Source organism: Macrobrachium nipponense, chromosome 39 (genome assembly GCF_015104395.2).
Source record: "Macrobrachium nipponense isolate FS-2020 chromosome 39, ASM1510439v2, whole genome shotgun sequence".
NCBI classification, from domain to species: Eukaryota; Metazoa; Arthropoda; class Malacostraca; order Decapoda; family Palaemonidae; genus Macrobrachium; species Macrobrachium nipponense.
In genome coordinates this window covers 14,506,800-14,532,692 of record NC_061099.1, presented here as the reverse complement: position 1 = coordinate 14,532,692, position 25,893 = coordinate 14,506,800, and the positions used below count along the sequence as shown (strand labels likewise).

The 25,893-nt window shown below is 35.0% G+C and overlaps 1 protein-coding gene across 1 annotated transcript in view; it reads left to right on the top strand.

Annotated features, from left to right (window-relative positions):
- The window catches only part of LOC135209964 (histone H3.v1-like), a 53,277-nt gene extending 32,432 nt beyond the window's left edge, over positions 1 to 20,845 (top strand). Inside the window, exon 4 of the mRNA XM_064242690.1 lies at positions 20,681 to 20,845. Coding sequence (XP_064098760.1) covers positions 20,681 to 20,845 — 165 coding nt within the window. The remainder of the gene's footprint in view (positions 1 to 20,680) is intronic.
- Positions 20,846 to 25,893: the final 5,048 nt, after the last annotated feature.

The following is a 25,893-nucleotide window of genomic DNA, read 5'->3' as shown; positions in this document are numbered from 1 at the left end:
TTAACACATAAACAAACAAACAAACAAACAAAACATAAGCACATGAAACAGAGAATATAAAACAACCTAAAGAGTGTGAATATTTATTAAATGGTTACTGCCCGGCCTAGGGACACTAAATACGGCACTTTTGATGACCCGGGCCCCAACAGGTACCGGAAGAGGTACTACTGAAGGTGACGCAACCAGTTACATTGAAATAGAAAGGTGTGTAGCAGTTGCACAGTTTGCATTTTCAAAGCATAACTTCTGAGGTTCAAGCGATGATGCAATGCATTGCCAACTTAATACAATTCTCCTTGTATTTCAATGACGCTCTTACGTTTTTATTTATCTATTTGTTAATCTGTTTTTTCTAATAGGAGATCTCCTCTTTCCGTGGTTCCCTTTACCCTCTGTTACTTCTTGGAAGCTTGAATTTCAAGTCAGTGGCCACTATGGTAGGCTTGTTCCATATGAATAGGGTTCAACTCCCGAATTCTAATGATAACAGTTATAACCGGAGGTCTGGGTTGATATTCTGTCGTGTACGATTGACGCCAAATGTTATGGCGAATGTCCTTAGACTAAATTGGTTTGTCAGATTTAGTGTCTCATTCGTTAGGCATTTTTTTCCTTGGATTGAAATTACTTTCATTACTGGATGTATCTTAAGATACTGAATGGGATAGATCATAGTGTTTCACCTTTGTGACACACATACATATGTATTAGTATCGTTTAACATTCATGAGTATAAAAATGTCACGGTATGTGTGACAAATATATATATATATATATATATATATATAATATATATATATATATATATGTGTGTGTGTGTGTGTGTGTGTTTTTTATCATATATACCATGACATTTTTATATTCACAAATATTAGGTTATATTCATGGCTTAATGCTTATGTATAGCTTTGTGAGATACAAAGAGGAAACTTGACATACATGCATATATATATATATATATATATATATATATATGTATACACACAGAGAAAGAGAGAGAGAGAGAGAGAGAGAGATAATGCCTGGGTGATTGTGAATGATTACATGTGCGTTTACCTCTAAGCTTTTGCAAGTGTATGTAGCGCATATTACTAATTTCCCCATCAGTCAATGACTTGCCGTTGTATAACGCTTTTGAGGACAGATTAGCGCAATGTCCAGAACGGTACCGAACTCTAAGCAGGAAATAATCTTTATCTTTGTTGATGTATCATCGCCATTATTATTCATGACCCGCGCACATTTATAAAGCATAAGATTAAAAGACCATTATCTGGCCAAGTTGGCTTCCGCTAGACATAATCCGCGTACGTATTATAAAAAAAATAGGGGGAGAAGGGAAATGATGATAAGGTATAACTGGAAAGCAATGTACAGATAAAAATAAATTAATAAAAATTAAGATATATTTGATGGTCATAATCAAATACCCACAATCATTGAAAGAATATGGCTATCGAAATTATAGATAACATAAAGATTTCTCCTTTCAAATAAGGGTAACACTAAAGTGAAGGCTTGCTTCACCTTTAAAGGAAAAACAATTTTATCTCATAACGAGGCCGAAGGAAGAGGCAATCTAATGAATTCCTCTACCTCAAACCAGATGAAAAATAAGAAAAAACACAATTAGAAAAAAAAGTGGTGTATAAGCACCGAAGGAAGCGATAGCCCGGCCACTTGAAAGATGAAAATCTCGTACGAGTCAGGTAAACAGGGGTCGGAAGACTCTCAGAGTCTGGCAGCGAGAAGAAGAAAGTTACAGAGCCGGTTCCCACTAAGCTAATGCGGGAGGTGGTGATGGCCTGATGGGTGTTGTGATGCCGTCTTACAGGAGGAGAAATTCTCATTTTGAGTTCAGCCCAGTGATGACTACTAAAATAACCGGTAGGAAAGATATAGGGAGGCCATCTTGCAACAGAGAAATATAAAATAGAGAAGATTATTTAAAAAAGGGACAAATGACAGTAATATTGTCAAAATGGAAAAGATGAGTCCATCAGAAAGCTTGGTCGATGAAAGGAAGCAGATTTGGTCAATGGATATCGCAGAGACCAGTCTGCAATAATGTGAAGTTCCTCAGTATTATCACAAGAGAGAAGGTGAATTTCAATGTCATCGCAGAGTCCATGAATATTATAAGAAAAAGGAAACGCTGAGGATTGTTTCGCCGGCAGAAGCATAACCAGAATTAGTTGAAAAATGAGAACCGAAATAAAAGGTCTTGAGGAGAGCAGGCTATAGTTCATCAGGAAAGTAGAGAGGATGCACGGAATAAACAGCGTTTTTGTTGGCAGAGGACTGGATTTTTTTTTTTTTTCTAGATTCCCTCTAGAACTGAGAAACGTTTCCCTTTAGAATATGAAAACTATGAATACGGGACCAATGGCTTTATGATTATAACGGTAGAAAGGGACATATGCCTCGAACTCCCAAAGACAACTTTTGAAGCAAAAATAATGGATAAAAGTAAATCTACCCTGCATGAATTTACGCAGTACATGGGAATCTACACCGTATACAAATCAATTATTGGCTAACGATTAATCTTTGCGAATGTTACGCTTCTGGTTGATGTTGGAATAAGCTGGCCTCATGCCAGCCCTGTATCTTGCTCCTTCTGGAGCCAATAACGATACGTTTACTGTAGCACCATATAATAGCAACACTGGATAGAAAGGACATTGACCTACATATCTCCACCGCTTCGATACAGTATCATAAAAATCTCAATAATGGATGCCGAGCACGAAAGTGATATTATGCACGTATTTGTATATTGGTTTTGCAATGATGTGTGTATCTGTGCATCTTGTGTTATCATAGCCCTTAGTTTTAAGTTGTTATCGTGAAATGTATAGTAAATGTAATAATAAATGTAAGAAGTTGTCGTGAACTTCTGCATATTCTCACGAGGCTGTTTGTTTATGTAAGGAACCGGCGGTTCCTTGCTTCTGTAGCAACTAGGAAACTGAATACTTTTCTATTGCTCGCACATCTCATTGTCAAGCAGAATTCTCTCCTCTTATTCTTATTCTCTCTTATCCGAGAGATAGAATGCCATCTCACTTTGAAAGAAAATGCTTCTTTGGCAATTATGATACGCGATTAGAGGTGTAAAAATGTCCTGTTATGACGTGCTTGGGTTTTCTGCTCTGAAAGTAGCTTTTAGTATATGATTGTATTTTCAGTCGCCTTCACACAAAAAAAAAATAAATAAATAAAAATAAAAAAGATTCCTCAAGCATTCGAATATTCTCACTCGCTTATACAGGATCCTTTTTAGTACACTAACCACAGGAAAAATTGAAAATTCTTCAGCATTTCAAAACAGACCTCGATCCATGATTTTGATATTATCTGTATAGTTCGCTCCTTCGTAGCCCTGAAACTTTCCACATCGGGAACTTTAGTTAGAAAGAAAAACGGCTATTTCCAATAGAACAAAAAATACATGATTATTAATGGAAAATTAGTCTCTAAACTTGATGGGCTACGAAAAATGAGTTTTGGGATATTTGGATACGTCTCATAATATCTTTTATTTCCCCTTACTTGCGCATTTGGTTCTGTACAATGATGATCATGCTGAATTGGTTCTTTGTGTTTACATTTCTAGTCCAATAATTTTGTTCCGGTTATTTTTTTTCCACTGCTCAAAATTGAAATAATCTCTTACACCGTTCATGTGATTCATCTCTTGAATGCGTTGCTCTTTATATATATATATATATATATATATATATTATATATATATATATATATATATGTGTGTGTGTGTGTGTGTGTGTGTGTGTGTGTATATACATAATTATATATACATACATACACGTGCACACACACACACACACACACACACACACACATATATATATATATATATATATATATATATATATATATATATATATATATATATATGTATGTATGTATGTATGTATAATGCATATATAGTATATGCATTTTACATATTCACTATACTTCGTCAACATTTAAAATGCAGAAAGTGCGCCAACCTGAAGTCACTTTCCACCGTAATTATGACCATAAACATGCATACACTGTGGTGCCACGTGTAAACGCTTCTTTATTACGTCTCCAGCAATATTCAGCCCCTATTTTTAATGTCGTAAAACCTTGCGCGATAAGGACTGTGTTTGGTCTCACACACCAAAAAAAAAAAAAAAAAAAAAAAACTTCTCTTTACCCACTGCTTACGATGGACTCCCCTTTTTGGGACTTACGTAAGCTTCCACTCTTGTTGCAACTTACTTTATCATTCTTGCAACTTATTTTGCCATTCTTATTTCAGCTTACTTCGTCATTCATTCTTATTGCAACTTACTCTGTCATTCTTGACTGAAATCAAGTTAATCAGACGACGTTGTGGAAGGAGACGTCGACACCAAAATGAACTTTAACTGACTGACTCTCTCTCTCTCCGCCTGCTTCGTCCCATTGATTTTTGCATTCGGCCCTTTTTCTTTTTTCTTTCTTCTTGTTTTAGCCTTCTCCATTCTTTTGTTTTCTTCTCTTTTTCTTGGCTTTCAGTTCGCGCCTTTTGTCTGAAGCTTTAGTACGTGTTTTGTTTGTGTCGTGTTGTGTCTATTCAGCCTTCTTTTGTACCTAACTCCGCTCCTTTATGCTTTTTTAGTTCGTTGATTTTTCGTGTCTTGTCGTTTTCGTTTTTGTTAGTTTCAGATTATTTTTTCTTTATTTTTTTTTTCTCTTTAGCTCCTTGATTCGTTATCTCCTTGTAAATCCACGTCAGAAAACTCACGGCATCTATATCTAACATTTGCAACAATTTTATATATTAGCTCATTTTTATGGAATTTCCAAATGCACTGCTATTTAAACCAACAACGACTTCATTTCATGAATTTCTTTAGCATACACTAGAAAGCTAACACATAAACTGCCATTCCATACAAATATCCAGAACCTGAATGTAGTCTTCATCTTTAGGTGTTGAAGACTCAATGACAAAAACTGGTTAGATTGTTTTCCTTTTTAAAATCATGCACCGTACAAACTTTAACAACATAATCCTCTATAATCAACGTACAACCCCAGGACCAAGGTCAAATTTATCTACTAAAAATCATGCCTAACAAAAAAACTTCAGATATAGTTCTAAACATTTATGTTATAGACTTGGCATAAGTCTTTGGACAGATAATGAAATGAAATAGATTAATGAATATAAAGATGGGATATTTTCACTATCTAATCATAAGCCTATCTTCGTGGGAACCTGGACACTGACAACACTCAGCCTCTTTTTTTTTTTTTTTTTTTTTTTTTTTACCCCTTGATGAAATGACGGCAGTGAAAGTGTCGGCGAATATTCATATGAGAGCCATTGTCTACATCCTGTATTACTCTCTGTAAAATATGTTGTTGATGCTCATATGCAATAGTTATCTCCTATGACCAAATGAGAATTCTTTTGTAAAAAAAATTTAAGAAATAAAAAAAATGGGCATATACTATATCATCCAAGCCGCTAACAATTTCTGGGGAGATGTGTATTTCTGGTGACAGAAGTTCACTCTCGACGTGGTTCGGAAGTCACGTAAAGCCGTTGGTCCCGTTGCTGAATAACCACAGATTCCATGCAACGTAAAAACACCATACAAACAAATAATTTCCGGGAATAAAAAGGAATATCTATTCGCATCCACATTAGATCTGGGCTCGAAAAATCATTGATATTTTCATCACTTGATACCTTATCTCTTGACACAATAAAGGCAATAAAGGTCTATTTTCATATTTATGTAAACTGATGGTATGTTGTTGGTGTTTAATATGACTTTTCATGACAAATACAAAAAAGCTGACCAAACTTCTGAGATCAAGAAAACAAATTTCTGATATCTTTTCAGAATTGTCAATATATCTTTTTAAGTGAGTATCTTATTTACATGAATTTAGTTTAACCTTTAGACAACTGAGTCTCCATTTTTTACTTAAGTGAAATACAGTGGCTTCATCACATCCTGTTATATTTTTATATTGACAAATATTAGACAAAATAAGTGCATAATGAATTTGCTGCCTGGTAAATTAATCTATGCATATATATATATATATATATATATATATATATATATATATATATATATATATATATATAGTTGTAATGCAAATAATTGATATGATAAATGCCTTCGCCAATAACACAATATCTGTTTTTTTTTTTTTTTTAAAGTTTGCTAGATTTTATTGTTCACTTTATAAAATTTGTACCTTTATGACTTTGGAGTTCCTGAATAAGCAATGATCTATAAAACAATATAGCATAATGCTGACAGTTATATCGAGTCAGACAACGAACTGACGATAATAATTCTTTCTTCCTCACCATTACATCTGTCACTATAACTCAAAACAGGCAATGGTCTTTGTCATAATAACTGAGGAATTGATTTACATATTACCATAACTTTCGAGCTGCCTCCAACTGTCTCCTTTGAAAATTGTGCATGATGAGAGTGACACTTGATCTTTGTCTAAGCGCAAAACTACAGTTCTAATCCCCTTCCTAATTTCTGGTGCACAATTATGAAAGGCTGTGCACCCCTCACTTCTAACAAGTCCGAATTACACTGAACTTGGGAAAATTAGTCTGCATCGATGTAGACTTGAACCATTTACATATTACTAAGCAAGGTGTACATGTAAGTTCCCTACTTTTCTTTACAATAAATTAAAATCTTGAGGAAACTAGTCTGTATTGATGTAGACTTGAACCATTTACATATTACTAAGGAAGGTTTACATGTAGGTTCCCTATTTTTCTTTACAATAAATTAAAATCTTGAGGAAACTAGTCTGTACTGATGAAGACTTGAACCATTTACATATTACTAAGCAAGGTGTACATGTAAGTTCCCTACTTTTCTTTACAATAAATTAAAATCTTGAGGAAACTAGTCTGTATTGATGTAGACTTGAACCATTTACATAATACCAAGCAAGGTTTACATGTAAGTTTCCCTATTTTTCTTTCCAATAAATTAAAATCTTGACGAAACTAGTCTGTATTGATGTAGACTTGGACCATTCACATATTACTAAGCAAGGTTTACATGTAAGTTTCCCTGTTTTTCTTTACAATAAGCTTTCGAGCCTTGTCTCTGCTTCATTTTCCTTTCCCTCACACCTTACATAGTCCACACTACGTCACATCTTGCTCAACCTCACAAGAACTGAATGAGGTCGAAGCACTCGTCCTCCAGTGGCAACGTCGTACCTACCTCTTGAAAAGTGGAGAAGCATAAGGATAATGGAACACATGAGACAACGTCTTTCTTTATCTCAACGGGAGATCAGCTGAAGGGCTTGTTAAACACTCGGCCCTTTAGTTATACGTCTACTAAAGAACGAACGCTGCTCTGTTACTGGATGGCCACAGAAAGGGAAAAGGGACGAGAAACGAACCGTAAGCGAGTCACATACAGGGAAAAAGTACATTCGAAGTTAGCCGAACGTAAGTGATGCTTTAAACATTCGTAATTCATCTGTTTTAAGTGAGAAGGGGAAGGAGCAATCCCAAGCTGTAAGTGCAAGATCTCTCCTCCCGCATTACACAACTTTTACACAACTTTATAAAGTACTCTGAGGTGACATATATCACATGTGAACTTCACCTCAGGTTTTTGTAGCAACAACTTTTGCCAGGTTTGCGTTCACGTTTCATCCAGGTTACGACGCTATTAACCTCTTGACTCGGAATGTTGAGAGGGGAAGTTTGGGGAAGTACTACAAGAAGACGAAAAGAAATCTTGATTTTGGATGAAAATGAGCCTCATTTCGACTTGGAGAGTGACAAGGTCTTAAATTGATACACTTAACAGAAGGGTCCCGAGAAAAGGCTGAGAAAATGGGGAAGAGGAGGAGAAATTAGTGAAAGTGTGATGACAATTGCCACTTCCTGTATGGAGGAAAGATCCACAGAAAATGAGGAAAGGAAAGGAAAGGAAGCTTGATAATTAACGTTTTAAAGATAACGTTTTTCATGACACATCTGAACGTTTTATTGCTGTTCAAATATGGCTTTTTTTTCATTAATTTCCATCTTCTGTATTTCTTGAGATCAGTTTGATCAGGAGCCAGATGTTGGTATTGAAAATCTCTAATGTTTTGCTTATCATTAACAAACTTATAAAACATTATCTCTCCGATCTTGTGGAAGTCAAGTTCTAATATTTTCCATTAAGAAAAATCATAATGCATCCGTATAGTAACATTGCTATTTATCACACCTGAAACATTATATGAACTGTATATATCGAATCTGCTAATCACTTCTTACCATGTTACGTAAGTATTTGTTTGTAATAGCTACAATGCCCTTGTTTATGATAAACTCTCTTCCCTACCATAATTAAGAGTAAAAGATGTGTTGGATACATTTCTGTCGTTAATTTGGCTTTTAATATTTCTTTCTGTATCGACTTGTTTGTTTTCAGAAGAATATAATCTAAATCTTCAGGTCGAAAAGGGCCTTCCAGATATGTTCCTGCGCCAGATACAAAATCCAATCACTACTTTCTTTCCCTCCGTGTTGTTATCATCGTCTTTAATATTTCCCCCTCCCCCTCCCCCCTCCTTTTCCTCCTTCCTTTTAATCACTCCTGCCATTTTAAGCCTCGCCGTAGTGCTTTAATACGTTAATTTGAGCGACTTATTTTCGGAGTGTGAGGGTAACAGGTTGTTTACAAGGCGACGAATAGAAATAGGTGTCCCGATACAGTGGTGGGGCTCAAGACGTGCGTTGGTGTGTTCAGTTGTCTATTAAAAGGTTCGAGGTGCTAAATAGAACGCGCCCCAGCGAGAGACTACTATGGACTGCTGTGAGATGCTTTTGCTTGTTTAGTGTTTGTACTTTACGGGAATTCTTCCTTCATGAGGGAAGCTTTACAAATTATTGTCATAAATCTCGCAATGTTTGTTGCTTGTGTTTTCGAGAGCGTGATGGAAAATCAGGAAAATATCTTTAAAGGATTTAATGATATTTAAAGATACGTCAATCATTTCAATATCTTTCAAGGATTTACGTAATGTAATTCGATGGATAGGAACACCCAAACTGCTGTATATAATAGAATAAAAAAAATAGTGATGATCTCATAAAAGTGACAGTAATTCTATCTAAACAATCATTCATCCTCCACAAGAAAACAAGCTGAAAGCAACACAAAAAGAATAACAAGAATAAAAGCTTAACCTTTTGGGAGGACAATATTATGATATAAGGAAACGGCTAACAGAGTAACCATAAGAAGCAAATCTGTCAAGTAGTAATAAAAAAATAAAATAAAAAGAACACATCATTGAATCTCCAAAACAAAAACGTTATATTATAAGGAAACAGCTAACACAGAGTAACCATGAGGAAGAAAACGATGAGAATCAAATAAAAAGATATAATTAGGATGAATCCATAAATCCTTCAAGGCGCCACCATTATAGCATAAGAAAATACCTAACACAGATTAACCATGAAGGGAAACCCTCTGAATAAATAAAAAAAAAACGCTCACTTACCGGTTGTGGAACCAGCCAAGTCCCTTGGGTTAACAGAGGCAAATCAAATTCCTGGTGACATGAATTCCGCCCTCATTTTCTTTTGTCCCAAAATACGTGGTTAGGTAATGGACCCTGAGATTAAGTCATCGTATCCCCCTTTCCTTCCCTCCTTTCCTTCCTTCTTTGGACATACCCTAGGCTTATTTTCTCAGGCGGCAATTTTGTACCGATTTTCAGTCTGAAGAAGGCAGTCACGACAGGGCTATATAGCTATAGCGTCGGTCTTACTCGAAATTATCCGGTCATGACCGAGTAATACCGAGTAGCCGATTTTCACCCTTGAATAATTCACGGATGACAGAGGAATGTCTCTTCTGTTTTCACCCTCTACAATCTTGTTATGATCGAACAGCGTGGCTATTTTCATCCCGAATAATACATATCCTCTATGAAGGAATATATGGAGCAAGTTTTCACGTCAACGATACAGACCTAGTAAAGAAATGTCGTGTTGACTTCACACTAAATGATAGAGTATGATACACAATAAGCCATGAAGTTATGACCGAGTAAATTTCACCCGAATTTTACCTCGAATAATTCACTCTTGATAAAGAAATTTCGTGTCGTTATTTACCATAAACTTACCAATTACAGCAAAGCAATTCCGCCTTGATAAATAGTTTATTTATACCTTATAATATATTGCTTTATCTTCATACGCTAGTTTATAGACTTTTGAGTTTATTCAAAAACCCTTCTTAATCAGATCCTCTCTCTCTCTCTCAGTCTTCGTCTCTCAATCCCTCTCGTCTCTCTATCCTCTCCTCTCTCTCTCTCTCTCTCTCTCTCTCTCGAAAAATTTTTCTCATATACGTATAAGCTCAAGTGGAAAGATCGGAAATAAATCTAGTGACTGTTTAACTCCTAGTTTTGTCCTATAACTATCATAACAGAAATAATAGCAGTTATCATAACTATAATGACGCACAGGCAAAAAGTGAGATGAAAATGGTAAAGTCATCGTATTTCCTAAGAGCATATTGATATCAGTAACTGGATTGTACTTGAGTCCGAAGTGGCAGGTGTCGACCAGTGAAAATAAAATAGAATCTATGTTAAAAGACGTCAAACAGAGATCACATAAGATAAGACATGGAAAGGTTTATTTCTATAACCGTTAACTTACCATAAGATAATTGATTTTTACTATAGAAGAGGAACAAGATAAGTAAATGAAAGATGTCCAGTTATATACTGAAAAATGAAATAAGATACATTTGCCTACCACCTCACAGCATCCATCACATTTTTCAGCATTCAAACTTTGGCTGAAAATGACTGAAATTGTCAACTGGTATCGCATTCCACTGCAGGCATGAGTTCCTAAAAGTGTATGTATAGGCATGTACGTATCTACGTACGTATGTATGTATGCATGTATGCACGCATGCATATATATATATATATTATATATATATATATATATATATATATATATATATATATATATATATATAGTGTGTAGGTATTTGTGTCTCTGTGTTAGTATGTGTACGGATATGCTTATGTTTACATGTATAGATATACACGCGCATTCACACTATGCATACTTCCAAATTTAGATATTCCTTCCTTCATGACAAGACAGTACAGGCAAGCACATAATCTACGCATAAACTTAAGAAATCACATGAAAATCCAAACAATGGAAGTCCGTGTATGTAACTAAATACCAGGGTATAGTTGCGCATGAAATATATATTCCCATTTCGTCCAAAGCAAGCATATTTAAATAAATACTGGAAACACGCACACAAGGGTGGTCCCCCCATCAACGCCCCCCCCTCCCCCCCCACACACACACACATACACACACACACATATATATAATATATATATATATATATGAACGAAGTCAAAGCTACGAAGGAAAAGTACTAGTTACTGTGACCATGTCTTCGTTATAAGACGAAAGAAGTACTCATCATCTCAGTAGTTTAATTGCTTTACTTTTCGTTCGTGGTTGTCACTTTGTTCGGATAATCATCATGTCTCTACCTTTTTCGTGATTTAAAATTGAACACACACACACACACACACACGCATATATTATATATATATATATATATATATATATATATGTGTGTGTGTGTGTGTGTGTGTGTGTGTGTGTGTGTGTATGTATGTGCGTGTGGGGGTAGGGGGAATGTATTCCGATAATATCTGATATTAACAATTTCCAACACATTAGTTTGTTCCATGATCATGCATTAAGCATTAGTCCATGAAAACTGTATATCCTTGAAAACTGTTGCAGTCCTGCGTAATAACCAGGCAAACATGGCCATCAATTTTATCTAGAAAACCAACATATCTATCAAATTTATCCATAAAACCTGCATATCTATGTATTTTATCTGTAAAACCAACATATGCATCAAATTTATCCATAAAACCTACATATCTATCTATTTTATCTGTAAAACTAGCATATGCATCAAATTTATCCATAAAACCTGCATATCTGTCTATATTATCTATAAAACCAACATATATATCACATTTATCCATAAAACCTGCATATCTATCTATTTCATCTATAAAACCAACATATCTCTCAAATTTATCCATAAAACCTGCATTTCTATCTATTTTATCTGCAAAACCAACATCTGCATCAAATTTATCCATAAAACCTCCATATCTGTCTATTTATCTATAAAACCAACATATGTATCAAATTTATCCATAAAACCTGCATATCTATCTATTTTATCTATTAAACCAACATATGTATCAAATTTATCCATAAAACCTACATATCTATCTATTTTATCTATAAAACTAACGTATGTATCAAATGTATCCATAAAACCAACATATCTATCAAATTTATCTAGAAAACCAATATATATATCAAATTTATCTATAAAACCAATATATCTATGAAATTTTTCTAGAAAACCAACATATCTATCAAATTTATCTAGAAAACCAATATATCTATCAAATTTATCTAGAAAACCAATATATCTATCAAATTTATCTATAAAACCAATATATCTATCAGATTTATCTAGAAAAATAATATATCTCTCAAATTTGTCTAGAAAACCAACATATCTATCAAATTTATCTAGAAAACCAATATATCTATCAAATTTATCTATAAAACCAACATATCTATCAAATGTATCGATAAAACCAACATATCTCGTTAAAACCAACATATCTATCAAATTTATCCATAAAACATTCTTATCTATCAAATTCATAAAACCAACATACCTAAGAAATGCACCTATAAAACCAATAGAGTTATCAGACTTATCTATAAAACCAACATATTTATAAAATGTATCCCTAAAACTACGTACCTGTCAAATTTATAAAACCTACATACATACCTATAAAACTCATCAATAGAACCAACATATTTATCAGATTTATCTACAAAACCAATATATCTATAAAAAATCTATCAATAATACCAACACACCTATGAAATTTATCTATAAAACCGTAAGAGTGAAATAACACAAAGTCAGACAACGCCCCCCCCCCCCCCCCCCCACCCCCCCACCCAGCTACCAAAAATGTACCCGAGGAACAGTGACCTGGTTATCTTCAAAGGGGAATGTTTCTTGCTGTGGGCCGCAGATTTTTATACTCACCTACGTCGGTTTTGCAACCATAATGTAAATACAAATTATATATGTGTATATATACATATAAATATGTATGTATGTATGCGTATATATGTGTGTGTATTGTATATACTGAACATAAATCTTTCATTCTACGTTATAAATTTTTTAAACACTGGTGATATCAGATACATTCAGTCTGCATGATTACTAATGGAACATAAAACACAAACACGCATATGCTCACATATATATATATATATATATATATATATATATATATATATATATATATATATATATATATCTCCTACAGTAGGCTGTTTGCCCTAAACGAGAGTGGCACCAGAAAAAGAAGCAAAACGACGGTCGCTGTCACATCCATGATTTACTGCTCTATCATGGATGAGCTCCCATACAGATAACTTCCACATAGAAAAAATGATAAGTACATATATTCTTCGTTAATCTTTTCTTCGCCTGAGGATATGGACAAAATAATTCTTCAAATTTCAATTATAACATTAACATGCATATGGCTCTTTTCGCATACTCATGCGTTTATATGAGAAATGTGGGTTAATATGTTTACAGAAATGGCTTTGAGATTCTTGAAAGTCTCGCAAATAAAAGAGTTTTCTTCTTCATTCATTTGTTAGAATGGTGATTTGCTCACTTTGAAATCCATCCGATCTGTGGGAACCGTCTTAATAAGAAAATACTGTCTTTATGTGTGTGTATATATATATATATATATATATATATATATATATATATATATACAGATACACACGCACATGTGTGTGTTATTATAATATATATATATATATATAATTATAATATATTATATATTATATATATAGATATATATATATATATATATATATATATATATATATATATATAACATATATATATATATAGTGTGTGTGTGTGTTTGTGTTTGTTGTGTACGACTAACTACTCATAAATAAAGATATACATTTGAGAATAACTGCATTGATTAAAATCCATTCCACTGAAAGTTGGAGCAGGGAATCAGCCATACACTGACAATTTAGATTAAATAGAAATGCATGAACTGATATATAAAGAAAATTTCTATATACGTTGTATACGTAAAGTACACATATAATGAAACATGATTCTAAAGTCTACGTTATAAAAGACGAGGTAAAACCAAATGTGTATATATATATATATATATATATATATATATATATATATATATATATATATATATATATATATATATATGTGTGTGTGTGTGTGTGTGTGTGTGTGTGCGTGTGTGTGTGTGTGTGTGTGTATGTTAAGACAAACGCATCAATCAAAGTGAATCTTCGACCACGAAACAGATCTGGATGGCAAGAGTTCCATCAGGGTGGAAAATGGATGGGCCTTTGGACAGCTTGGCCTAATTTTCGCCCAGTGCTAACAACAGCCTTTAGCCGTCATTATGTAAGATTTGGATTTTTTAAGGTTTGGGCGCCCGAGTGGGTACTGGGTATAGTAGTGGGCGTGGCAGGCGACCTGGGTGTGGTCAGGGGCGGCCGGCTTGTCCAAGAAGGATCGACTTGGGTCCTCACCTTGAGAGAGAGAGAGAGTGAGAGAGAGAAAACTGTGAAGGAGTACGATGGGAGTTCGAGGGCGCTGGTTTTCTCTTCTCCTTCTGTCTCTTCTTCTTCTTCTTCTTCTTCTTATGCTTCTTCTGCTTCTACTTCTTCTTCTTCTCCTCCTTCTTACTCTTCTTCTGCTTCTGCTTCTGCTTCTTCTTCTTCTTGGTTTTTCCTTCCTACCTCCTTTCCTTCCGTCAGTGCCGCATTGTTAAAGTGAGGTATTCCTTTCGCACTCGGCCACGACAACGAATGTCTGCGATGTCATATTTGCAGACGTAATTTTTCCTGGAAGGAGAGTCAGTCAGTCAGTCAGTCGCCTTAACCCAGCGAGGTGATCGTCATCTAAGGAAACAACAACAAAACCTCGCAACACTGCACGGGACTAGCCAACACACTCTAGTATTGATTCCCGCTGCTGCAGTAGCTGTGCCCTTACCGAGCAGTGCGCCAGCAGTTTAGCAGCGGTTCCAGGCTCTATCTGCTTGCTGATTGCTAACACTTACAGACCTCGCTTTGGCCGCCACTGTGTACTATATCTCTGCACTGTAACACTCAAAGATACGCTCGCGGAGCGACGCACAGGACACTCACGATTGTTTCACTGACCAGGCTGGATTTTGCAATGTTGGTTCGAGACGATGGTTGGGAAAGTAGTGGTGGTGGTGGTGGTTGTGTCAGCCCGACCAAACCACCTGAGCTGGTTCCTCCTCCAACAAGCGTTCTCTATCGATCCCTTCACTGCCAGACCATCCGCGCAGCTGTACTGCTCCTCCTCCTCCTCCTCCTCCTCCTCCTCCTCCTCCTCCTCCTCCTTCTCCTCCTCCTCCTCAACATCATCATCCTCCGGATTCCTCCTCCTCCCTTCTCCACCTCCTCCTCCTCCTGCTCCTCCTCCTCCTCTTCCTCATTCGGTCCTACTACTGTTACTTGTGATATGCCAACTGCTCTACCAGCTGCCTTTCCTGCACTTGCTGCTCGGCCAGGACTCCTTCTCTTCAAAGGACAGGCACCGTCCTAATTAGAAGCCCTTGTGCTGCTCAGAGTGCCACTCTCGTGCTCCACAATCACATGACAGATGATCAGAGCCAGTTTTTACATCGATTGGTCACACTGCACATTTTTTTAATGCTAATTGCACTGATCATTTCTTTGTGGCTGAGGCATTGCTCTTGGCCAGTTTTTTCTGCCGATGGCATTTTTCTGAACTTAGCCCCTACGACAGCAGGCAGCCTCTGTCGTCACTAGTGCCAGTAATGTTATCAGCTTTACTTGGGCAAGCAGTGTTTATTAACAATTCTGGTTTGATAATATATATATATATATATATATATATATATATATATATATATATATATATGTATATATAATATATATATATATATATATATATTATATATATATATATATATATATATATATATATATATATATATATATATATATATATATCTATGTGTGTGTATGTGTGTGTGTTCGTGTGTGTTTACTCTATGTGTATTTGTGTATGTGGGTGGATCTGCAGTCTTAAACGGTGTTGTATATGTTTGTCAGTACTGGCTCTGTAGTATATATATTTGTGACTCCTATTACTATGCATCACCCCTTCGTCAATGGCGTGGCAATAAAGTCGAAACCGGTCAGGACCTACACACCGTCTCTTATTTTTCACCTGTGGATATGTGTGATAAATGAATCACAGTGCTAAAGTGATTATAATCATGTATATATATATATATATATATATTATATATATATATATATATATATATATATATCAGCTTGGGAATGCTAAACCTCTTTCCTCTTGATAAATGAATCACGTGCTAAAGTGATTATAATCATGTATATATATATATATATATATATATATATATATATATATATATATATATATATATATATAATATATATATATCAGCTGGGAATGCTAAACTCTCTTCAATCTATCTCTCCATTAAAACCATTCGAACCATTTTCATATTAAACTGGCTCTTTCATCCTCCCTACACCTATTATCTCGAGGAAACCGATTTCTTCCCAGGCCAGGTCTAAGCCTGCTTTTTTTTCTTCTTCTTTTTTTATTTTCCCTCAACTTCCGTTTCCTTCAGATGTGGTCAGTATCTCAGAGACAGAGGGAGTGTTGTTTTAAAAAAGACTATCCACTTTTCAATATTATTATTATTATTATTATTATTATTATTATTATTATTATTCAGAAGATGAAACCTAGCCATGCGGAACAAGCCCACAGGAGCCATTGACTTCAAATTCAAGCTTCCAAAGAATATGATGTTCATTAGGAAGATTAATCACGATTAGTTTCTGAATTTGCAGTTACAAAATTCACGTAGAGCTCTGAAAACACTTGTACCATTTAAGGATGAATATTTATTAAGTTCTCAGAGACGAAAACGTCTCCTCCTTGAGAAACGTTTCCTGTATTTAGTCATTTTCTGGTTCCAGCAAGTTAGTACACTCATTTCATGACAGAGGGTGCTGACTGATGCTTCCTGGTTAATAATAAGATATCTGTCAGAAGTGCTTATCTTAAAATATCATAAAATGGCACTTTCGGTTTAAAGTACAGCAGGCAATAGAAGTAGCGCCTTCCATAGGAACGAATGAGACTCTGGTACCAATAAATGGGTAAGTCACCGTACTTATTTCACTACAAGAAAAGTAAATTGCTCATTTTCATCAGATTGTCCATCGCTGCAGTAACAGATCTTCAGATTAATTTTGCAAGACGCAAATTATCACCACCTTCAGCTGCAATATGATTTCATATAAAATTGTTAAGAAGAACGGCACACATGCTGCAGAAGCCATTTGCTCTCCATCAGGAAATTATCTGGGGATAGTTTTTACAAACAGTTCAGCTGATCTGGCCTCACAAATACTGACTCCACTCCTGCATGCAAGGTCCCTACATTACTTAGGTTGCAAAACATTGGAGACCAACTTTCATGGAGTTTAAGAAGCAATGAACAATATCATTTTCACTGGAGAGCTGATGAAATTGAGAGGAGGAATTGCTTGCATGTATTGGACTATCTAGCTTTGCAGCTTTCTGAGCATATCCAAATAGGTGTGAGGATGATCTTTGATTAAGAAAGTTAAGTAAGTAACAAACAAGCTTGTAAGGACAATTTTGATAATTGTATATATATGTGTGTGTATGTATGACATACATTATATATATATACATATATATATATTAATATATATATATATATATATATATATATATATATATATATTATATATATATATATATATAGATATATATATATATATATTATATATAATATCTATATATATTATATATAGGATATATACATATGATATGCATAACTGAATCACGAAAAGTTGGGATGTGATGAATATATAAATAAAGGCCAAAGCCACGAAGAAAAGTGAAACAAAGGCGTACTGCAAGGCCTTTCGACTCAAGGTCCTTTACTTAGCAGACTGACATAAACATGAAGATAAGTTTACAAAGGAAGGTCGTATAAGTAACAGCTAGGGGTTATAAAGGAAACTATGTTCCTAGTATCCAACACACCTGGAGAATTAGTAACCTTCCCAAAACAGGGGTACAATTTAAGGAGTGTACAAAAGGTTAAGTCCAACTGCTCAGAAGGAACAAGACAAGAGATTATACTGGGCAGTAACTGACCAGACAAAATTTTTCGCAAGGTAAACTTATTCACAAAAAATATATTAAACATACATATGCAAAGAAAGTTTCTATAAGGTAAATAATTAAGTCTGTGGTTTTATCTTTAAGATCGTTCTTAAACATGTTACTTATACAAGGGTCCAAATAATACAAGCCAGAGGTAATATCAAGATAACAATTGGAAGTAAGTTATATAATAGTGGATTCTAAAAGATTTCGTGACAAGACATCTTTTGATCTTGCATTACTGAACTGCTGTTCAAGTTTATTCTGTGGTCGTCTTCACTGAAATGAATGAATATTGCATTGCCTGTTTATCCAGTTTTGACAGAATACTTATGCTGTTTAATTCCTACTTCTAAATCCTTGCTAGGTTGTCCGATATAAAAAGTAAGGCAAATTAAACATAGAATTTTATATATTTTATGTTATTGTTTTCCTTGGGCCCATTTTTTATTAGCATTTCTTTTAGTGCGTTATTATAAAACTTTTTGTGGGCTTTATTATAGCAAATTTCTAACATATGTGAAGGATAACATAAATCTGTCCCTATTTTTCTTATGTATTCAGTTTCTTGATGCAAATATTGGGGACTGACAATATGTAATGCTCGTAAAAATATAGAAGAAAAAATTTATATTTTGATATTAAGATGGTGGCCCGAATAAAAATAACATATAAGTTAAGTTGTTGATTGGTTTCCTAAACTGAATTTACATAGAAATGGTTCTCTATGTATTAAAACATCTAAGAAAGGGAGGCAATTGTCTTTTTCCCATTCTAAAGTAAACGTAATTGATGGTACCTGGTTATTCAAATTAGAGAGTAAATCATTTACATCAATGCCAGCAGGCAAAAAGGCTAAAACATCGTCAACATATCGATACCACTTTAAAGGAATATAAATGATAGTAGGTAAATAGCGTTTTTCAAAGAATTCCATATACAAGTTTGAGAGGAGTGGTGATAAAGGGTTGCCCATTGCCATACCAAATATTTGTTTATAAAATTCTCCTTGAATATAAACTTACAATGCAGAACCTAGTGAGTGAAATATGACTTACAGGTAGAGATAATTCATGCTGGGTTAGTTCGTTACTAAGATACTCTAAAATAGAATCTATAAGGACATTAGTAAAAACTAACGAATCTATCAGTGGGGTACAAAGTGATTTTGTTTAATTTATCAACTAAACCTAGAGAATTATATATGTGAGAATCTGAGATAGTTCCAAGTAACGGGGACAAGAGCTTGTTGATACATTTCGGAAGTTAATATATGATACTGAGCCAACAGTACTGATGACAGGCCGCATAGGATTATTTTCTTTGTGCGTTTTGACTAATCCGCACAAGTAAGGTAGCGAAGAAAATTTGACTGGCAATAATAGCCCACTAGTTCTTTTTTATCTTTAAGGTATTTTTTTCACTGTGCTATTGAAGTTTTTTGTGACTTGATCAAGGGAATTTTTTTTTTTTTTTTTAGTTTTTTGTAAGTCGTTTTTGTTAGATTTTTGTAAGTCGTATCATCATTCAGTACTAAATGATGACACCCACACATACACACACACGTGCACAAACGTTATGCCTGCAAGTTATATCATCTCTGTTTACATACCACCATCTTATCCTAATTTCTGTACCACTCACAGAGCATATTTTCGTATGATAATTTCTTAAGAAACTATTTATTTACTTTTCTTTCAAGAAGTGTTTTTCCGTCAGGTCAAGGTTTAGATGAGGGTAATGGGTTGCCCATCCCAAAGGCCTCTGCTGTCTGAGAGGAACAATAAAATGTCACTGTTCTCAACTGAAGTTCCTCTATTTGCAAACCGACACTGAAAGTGTAATCGATTAAAAACGGTTCCTCGAAATCGATGACGAAAGACGAATAGGAAGCTAAAGGAATGCAAGACGCAAAATGACTTCTAAGAAGAGGTGAACAGCTGTTTTCAAAAACGAACAATACGTATGCGCCTGTTTCTGAGTATATGAATTTGGTATCTCTCTCTCTCTCTCTCTCTCTCTCTCTCTCTCTCTCTCTCTCTCTCTCTCTCTCCTCCTCTCTCCTCTCTTTCCTCCCTCTTCTCCTCCTCCTCGGCTAGGAATTATTTTCTATGTATGGTAAACTTCAGGAAATGGAATGAATGGATAAAAACTAAAATTATACATTATTACTTTCGAAGTACTGGTATCATGAGGAAAAATTCACTGTGTGTATCCTAAAATTAGAAGAAGAAGAAGAAGAAGAAGATGAAGAAGAAGAAGAAGAAGAAGAAGAAGAAGAAGAAGAAGAGGAGGAGGAGGAGGACTTACACGCATGGCGTCTTTTTTCACAAGAGCTGAATTAAACTCTCTGTTTTTGGAAAACATTTTATGCTTATCGTTACAAAAGCAGCCACAAGTACGAGTGCCAAAATATATCTTTCGAAAAACAACCCATTTAATCACAACTATAACCAGCGTTGTTGCTTCATATAGCTAGCAAACCAACCGATGACTAAAAAGAAAAAGAAAAAAAAGAAAAATAAAACACGGGCAGAATCGAAACCTCGCGGGATTTCCGGAGCAAAAAATCCAGTTATGGCATTTGCCTTTTGACCCCAGACTATAAAATTTACGGGTCCACTCCATAAAAAGAAACAAGTCAATTTCATGGCTCCGCGGAGTGCATTCGATTTCCGCAGGAACATTTAATTTCGGGGAAGTATGTCTTCTCTTATAGAAAGTATCTCGCCTATTGAACTTGTTACAGTAGGATACATATGTACCGGATCCATTTTCTGCACGACGAACGACGATGAGAGAGAGAGAGAGAGAGAGAGAGAGAGAGAGAGAGAGAGAGAGAGAGAGAGAGGCTATTAATTATCCCGTCACGTCTTTATCATACGTAAATTACCAGGAAATGAAACGAGCGTATCACCTTTCAAAGTCCTCGTTCTCGGGATTAAACGTCCTGTGAATGCAAGAGGAATAACTGAGGAAAACCATTTAAAATACGAAGACTTGTAATGAGGACACATGATGCACGAGGCAATGTTTTGAGAGCAATTAGAATTTTTATTATGATGAGAATATGCAAACGGGAGACTCAAAAGAATGACTCCCCGATGTAGATGTGGGTTTGGAATATGGAAGCTCAATGTTTCCATAGCTATTTGATATTTTTTAAGAGAAATTATGAGGTACCTTAAAAATCACGGGAGCTGTGGATGCATAATTGTGGGATAAAAAAAAAAAAGGACTCGTGACTGGAGTTTTATATGGCTGGCGATAGTGAAGAGAACTTGCAGAGGTTGGTGACAGTTTGCAAAGGGTTGCAAAAGGATAAAAGTAATGAGAATAAATGAAAAAGAGTAAAGCGATGAGAATAAATGAAGGCCAAAAACATGGAGAAATGAATGTTGTTTTGATTGGTTGAGGAATTGAAGTGGGAGATTATTACAGAAGCTAAATGGAAACAATTCAGCGAATAAAAAAGGAAGAAAAATGTGAATCACGAAAGAGATGAAGCATAAGGAAGGCGACAGGTTCTCCTCTAGAAAAGGTTTGGAAGTGAAGAGAAGTAACTAAAAGCATAACTTCAAATGTATTGGGGATTGTTGATCTGGCTCTCCTTTATGGAAGAGAAGTGTTGATGATATTGACATGAATTAAGAAGGGTGGGGGGCGGGAAGGGAACCGGATTCCATTAGTCACAGAATACTGTTCCTTTTCTCTGGAAAATTTGGAACAAAGAAATCTTTGATGGATAGAAATTTCCTATTTTTGAAAACACCATTTTCAGCATAAGAGATTACATTGTTAACAGTGAGACGTAAATTTCAAAACGCAACCTACGTTACTGTAGATAGCCTCACTCCACGTCTCCCCACACCCCATCAACCCCCCTCCCCCGAAAAAGAAGAAGAAGAAAAAAAACGAGCTTTTGCACTCCTGTCCTGAAAAACCTCAAAATGGATTGCTTTCAAAATTTTTTCATTACATTTCTTTTAAGGTGAGTTCTAGTGCACCTGGGTCATGAGATTTATATCTGCCCTATAGTTTTATTAATAATATTATTACTATTTACCAAAAGCTAACAAAAACATACATGGATTGATTTTCCCTTGGCGGGACATCTATAAAACATATGAGCGTAGAATGGTCAGAATTGCTTCAGTAATTCTACAATGCTCACTGAATGTTGTTGCCAAAATTACGATAATCATTATCTTCGTCGATATCTTTGTTATTTCCACGATTAGAATTAAAGATGCACTTCTACTTTCATTATACTCATACAAATAAAATCTTTATCTGCATGAGAACATTTTTTTGATGAAATTGCAATACAAAATATAACCAAGTTGATGTGTTGTCTTCTACCCCTATGCACAGCGAAGCTCTTTAGCTTGATATGGTCTAAGTAAACGAAAAGGTGACAGATGACGGTTCTCCTAAGTAGCCACCAACGACCTCTTCAGCACTGTTAGTCGTTTACCATAATCACCTGACATCAAGAACTGACTCAAAACAAACTGAGCCCATGACTAGAGTGGCAGTATCTTGCTTCTGTAATCAGATGTATCTTCCATGGGAAAATGACCGTTATGAACTTTGACCTTTCCGTTTTGTGTAATCTGCAGGACTGGTTCCTGCCCCTTCGACAGCATTGTCTGCTCTTGTCAAGTTTACGGAAAATGATTTGGCATTCTAAGGAATAAAGCCATTTACTTTTTTTTCCTGAAAAGCCTTAGTTAACTTCTAGTTCATTTACACTGTTAGTTAATGCCCACTCGCTATGCCCAGGTTAACCTCCCACTTTGAAGGGACGAGTATCAGTCATAAAGATTACATTGATTTAAAAGGTTGCACATTATTTCGCGGCTTTTTACTTCGAAGATGTACCTGACTTCTTAATACTCATTATCAACTTCGAAGCCTTCAAAGATGTACCTGACGTCATAATACTCATTTTCACTTTAAAGATGTACCTGACTTCATAATACTAATTTTTCCTTCAGAGATGTCCCTGACTTCACAATACTCATTTTCCAATTGAAGATGTAACTGACTTCATAATACTCATTTTCCCTTTAAAGATGTACCTGACTTCATATTACTCATTTTCCCTTTGAAGATGTACCTGACTTCATAATACTCATTTTTCCTTCAGAGATGTCCCTGACTTCACAATACTCATTTTCCTATTGAGGATGTAACTGATTTCATTATACTCATTTTCCCTTCGAAGATATGCCTGACTTCATAATACTAATTTTACCTTCAAGGATGTAACTGACTTCACAATACTCATTTTCCCTTTGAAGATGTAACTAACTTCATAATACTCATTTTCCTGTCGTAGATGTACCTGACTTCGTAATACTCATTTTCCCTTTGAATATGTAACTGACTTAATAATACTCATCTTCCCTTCGAAGATGTACCTGACTTTGTAATACTCATTTTCCATTCGAATATTTACCAGACTTCGTAATACTCATTTTCCCTTCGAAGATGTGTCTGACTTCATATTACTCATTTTCCCTTTGAAGACGTACCTAACTTCTTAATAATCATTTTCACTTCGAAAATGTACCTGACTTCATAATACTCACTTTCCCGTCGAAGATGTATCTGACTTCTTAATACTCATTTTCCGTTCGAAGATGTACCTGCCTTTGTAATACTCATTTTCTCTTTGAAGATGTACCTGACTTCCTAATACTCATTTTCCCTTCGAAGGTGTAGCGACTAAAATACTCGTTTTCCCTTTGAAGATGTAACTGACTTTGGAATACTCATTTTTCCTTCAAATATGTGCCTGATTCATAATACTCATTTTCCTGTCGAAGATGTATCAGAATTCATAAAACTCATTTTCCTGTCGAAGATGTACTTGACTTCTTGATACTCATTTTCTCTTGGAAGATGTACCTGACTTCGTAATACTCATTTTCCCATCAAAGATGTACCTGACTTCATAATTCTAATTTTTCCTTCGAAGATGTACCAGACATCATAATATTCATTTTTCCTTTGAAGATGTACCTGTGTTCATATTACTCATTTTCCCTTGGAAGATGTACCTGACTTCATAATAAATACTTATTTTCCCTTCGAAGATGTACCTGACTTCGTAATATTCATTTTCCCTTCAAAGATGTAACTGACTTCATAATACTCAGCTTCCCTTCGAAGATGTAATTGACTTCATTATATTCATTTTTCCTTCGAAGATGTAACTGACTTCATAATACTCAGTTTCCCTTCGAAGATGTACCTGACTTAGGAATACTCATTTTCCCTGCGAAGATGTATCTGACTTCGGAATACACATTTTTCCTTCGAAGATGTACCTAACTTCTTAATTCTCATTTTTCCTTCGAAGATGTAACTAACTTCATAATACTCATTTTCCATTTGAAGATGTACCACACTTCATTATACTCATTGTCCTTTTAAAGATGTAATTGACTTCATAATACTCATTTTCCCTTCTAAGATGTACCTGTGTTCATATTACTCATTTCCCCTTGGAAGATGTAACTGACTTCATAATACTCATTTTCCCTTTGAAGATGTAACTGACTTCATAATACTCATTTTCCATTTAAAGATGTAACTGACTTCATAATACTCATTTTCCATTTGAAGATGTACCAAACTTCATTATACTCATTTTCCGTTTGAAGATGTAACTGTCTTCATAATACTTATTTTCCCTTTGAAGATGTACCTGTGTTCATATTACTCATTTCCCCTTGGAAGATGTACCTGACTTCATAATACATACTTATTTTCCCTTCGAAAATGTACCTTTTGACTTCGTTATATTAATTTTCCCTTTCAAGATGTAACCTGACTTCTTAAGGAACTCACTTCCCTTCGAATGTAATTGACTTTTCCCCTTCAAATTTTTTCCTTCGGATGTAACTGCTTCATAATACTCAGCTTCCCTTCGAGATGTAATTTGACCTTCATTATATTCATTTTTTTTTCCTTCGAGATGTAACTGACGTTCATAATACTCAGTTTCCCTTCGAAGATGTTACCTGGACTTCGGAACCTACTTTCATTTTCCCTGCGAAGATGTATCTGACTTCGGAATACACATTTTTCCTTCGAAGATGTACCTAACTTCTTAATTCTCATTTTTCCTTCGAAGATGTAACTAACTTCATAATACTCATTTTCCATTTGAAGATGTACCACACTTCATTATACTCATTGTCCTTTTAAAGATGTAATTGACTTCATAATACTCATTTTCCCTTCTAAGATGTACCTGTGTTCATATTACTCATTTCCCCTTGGAAGATGTAACTGACTTCGTAATACTCATTTTCCCTTTGAAGATGTACCTGACTTGGTAATACTCATTTTACCTTGGAAGATGTGCCTGACTTCATAA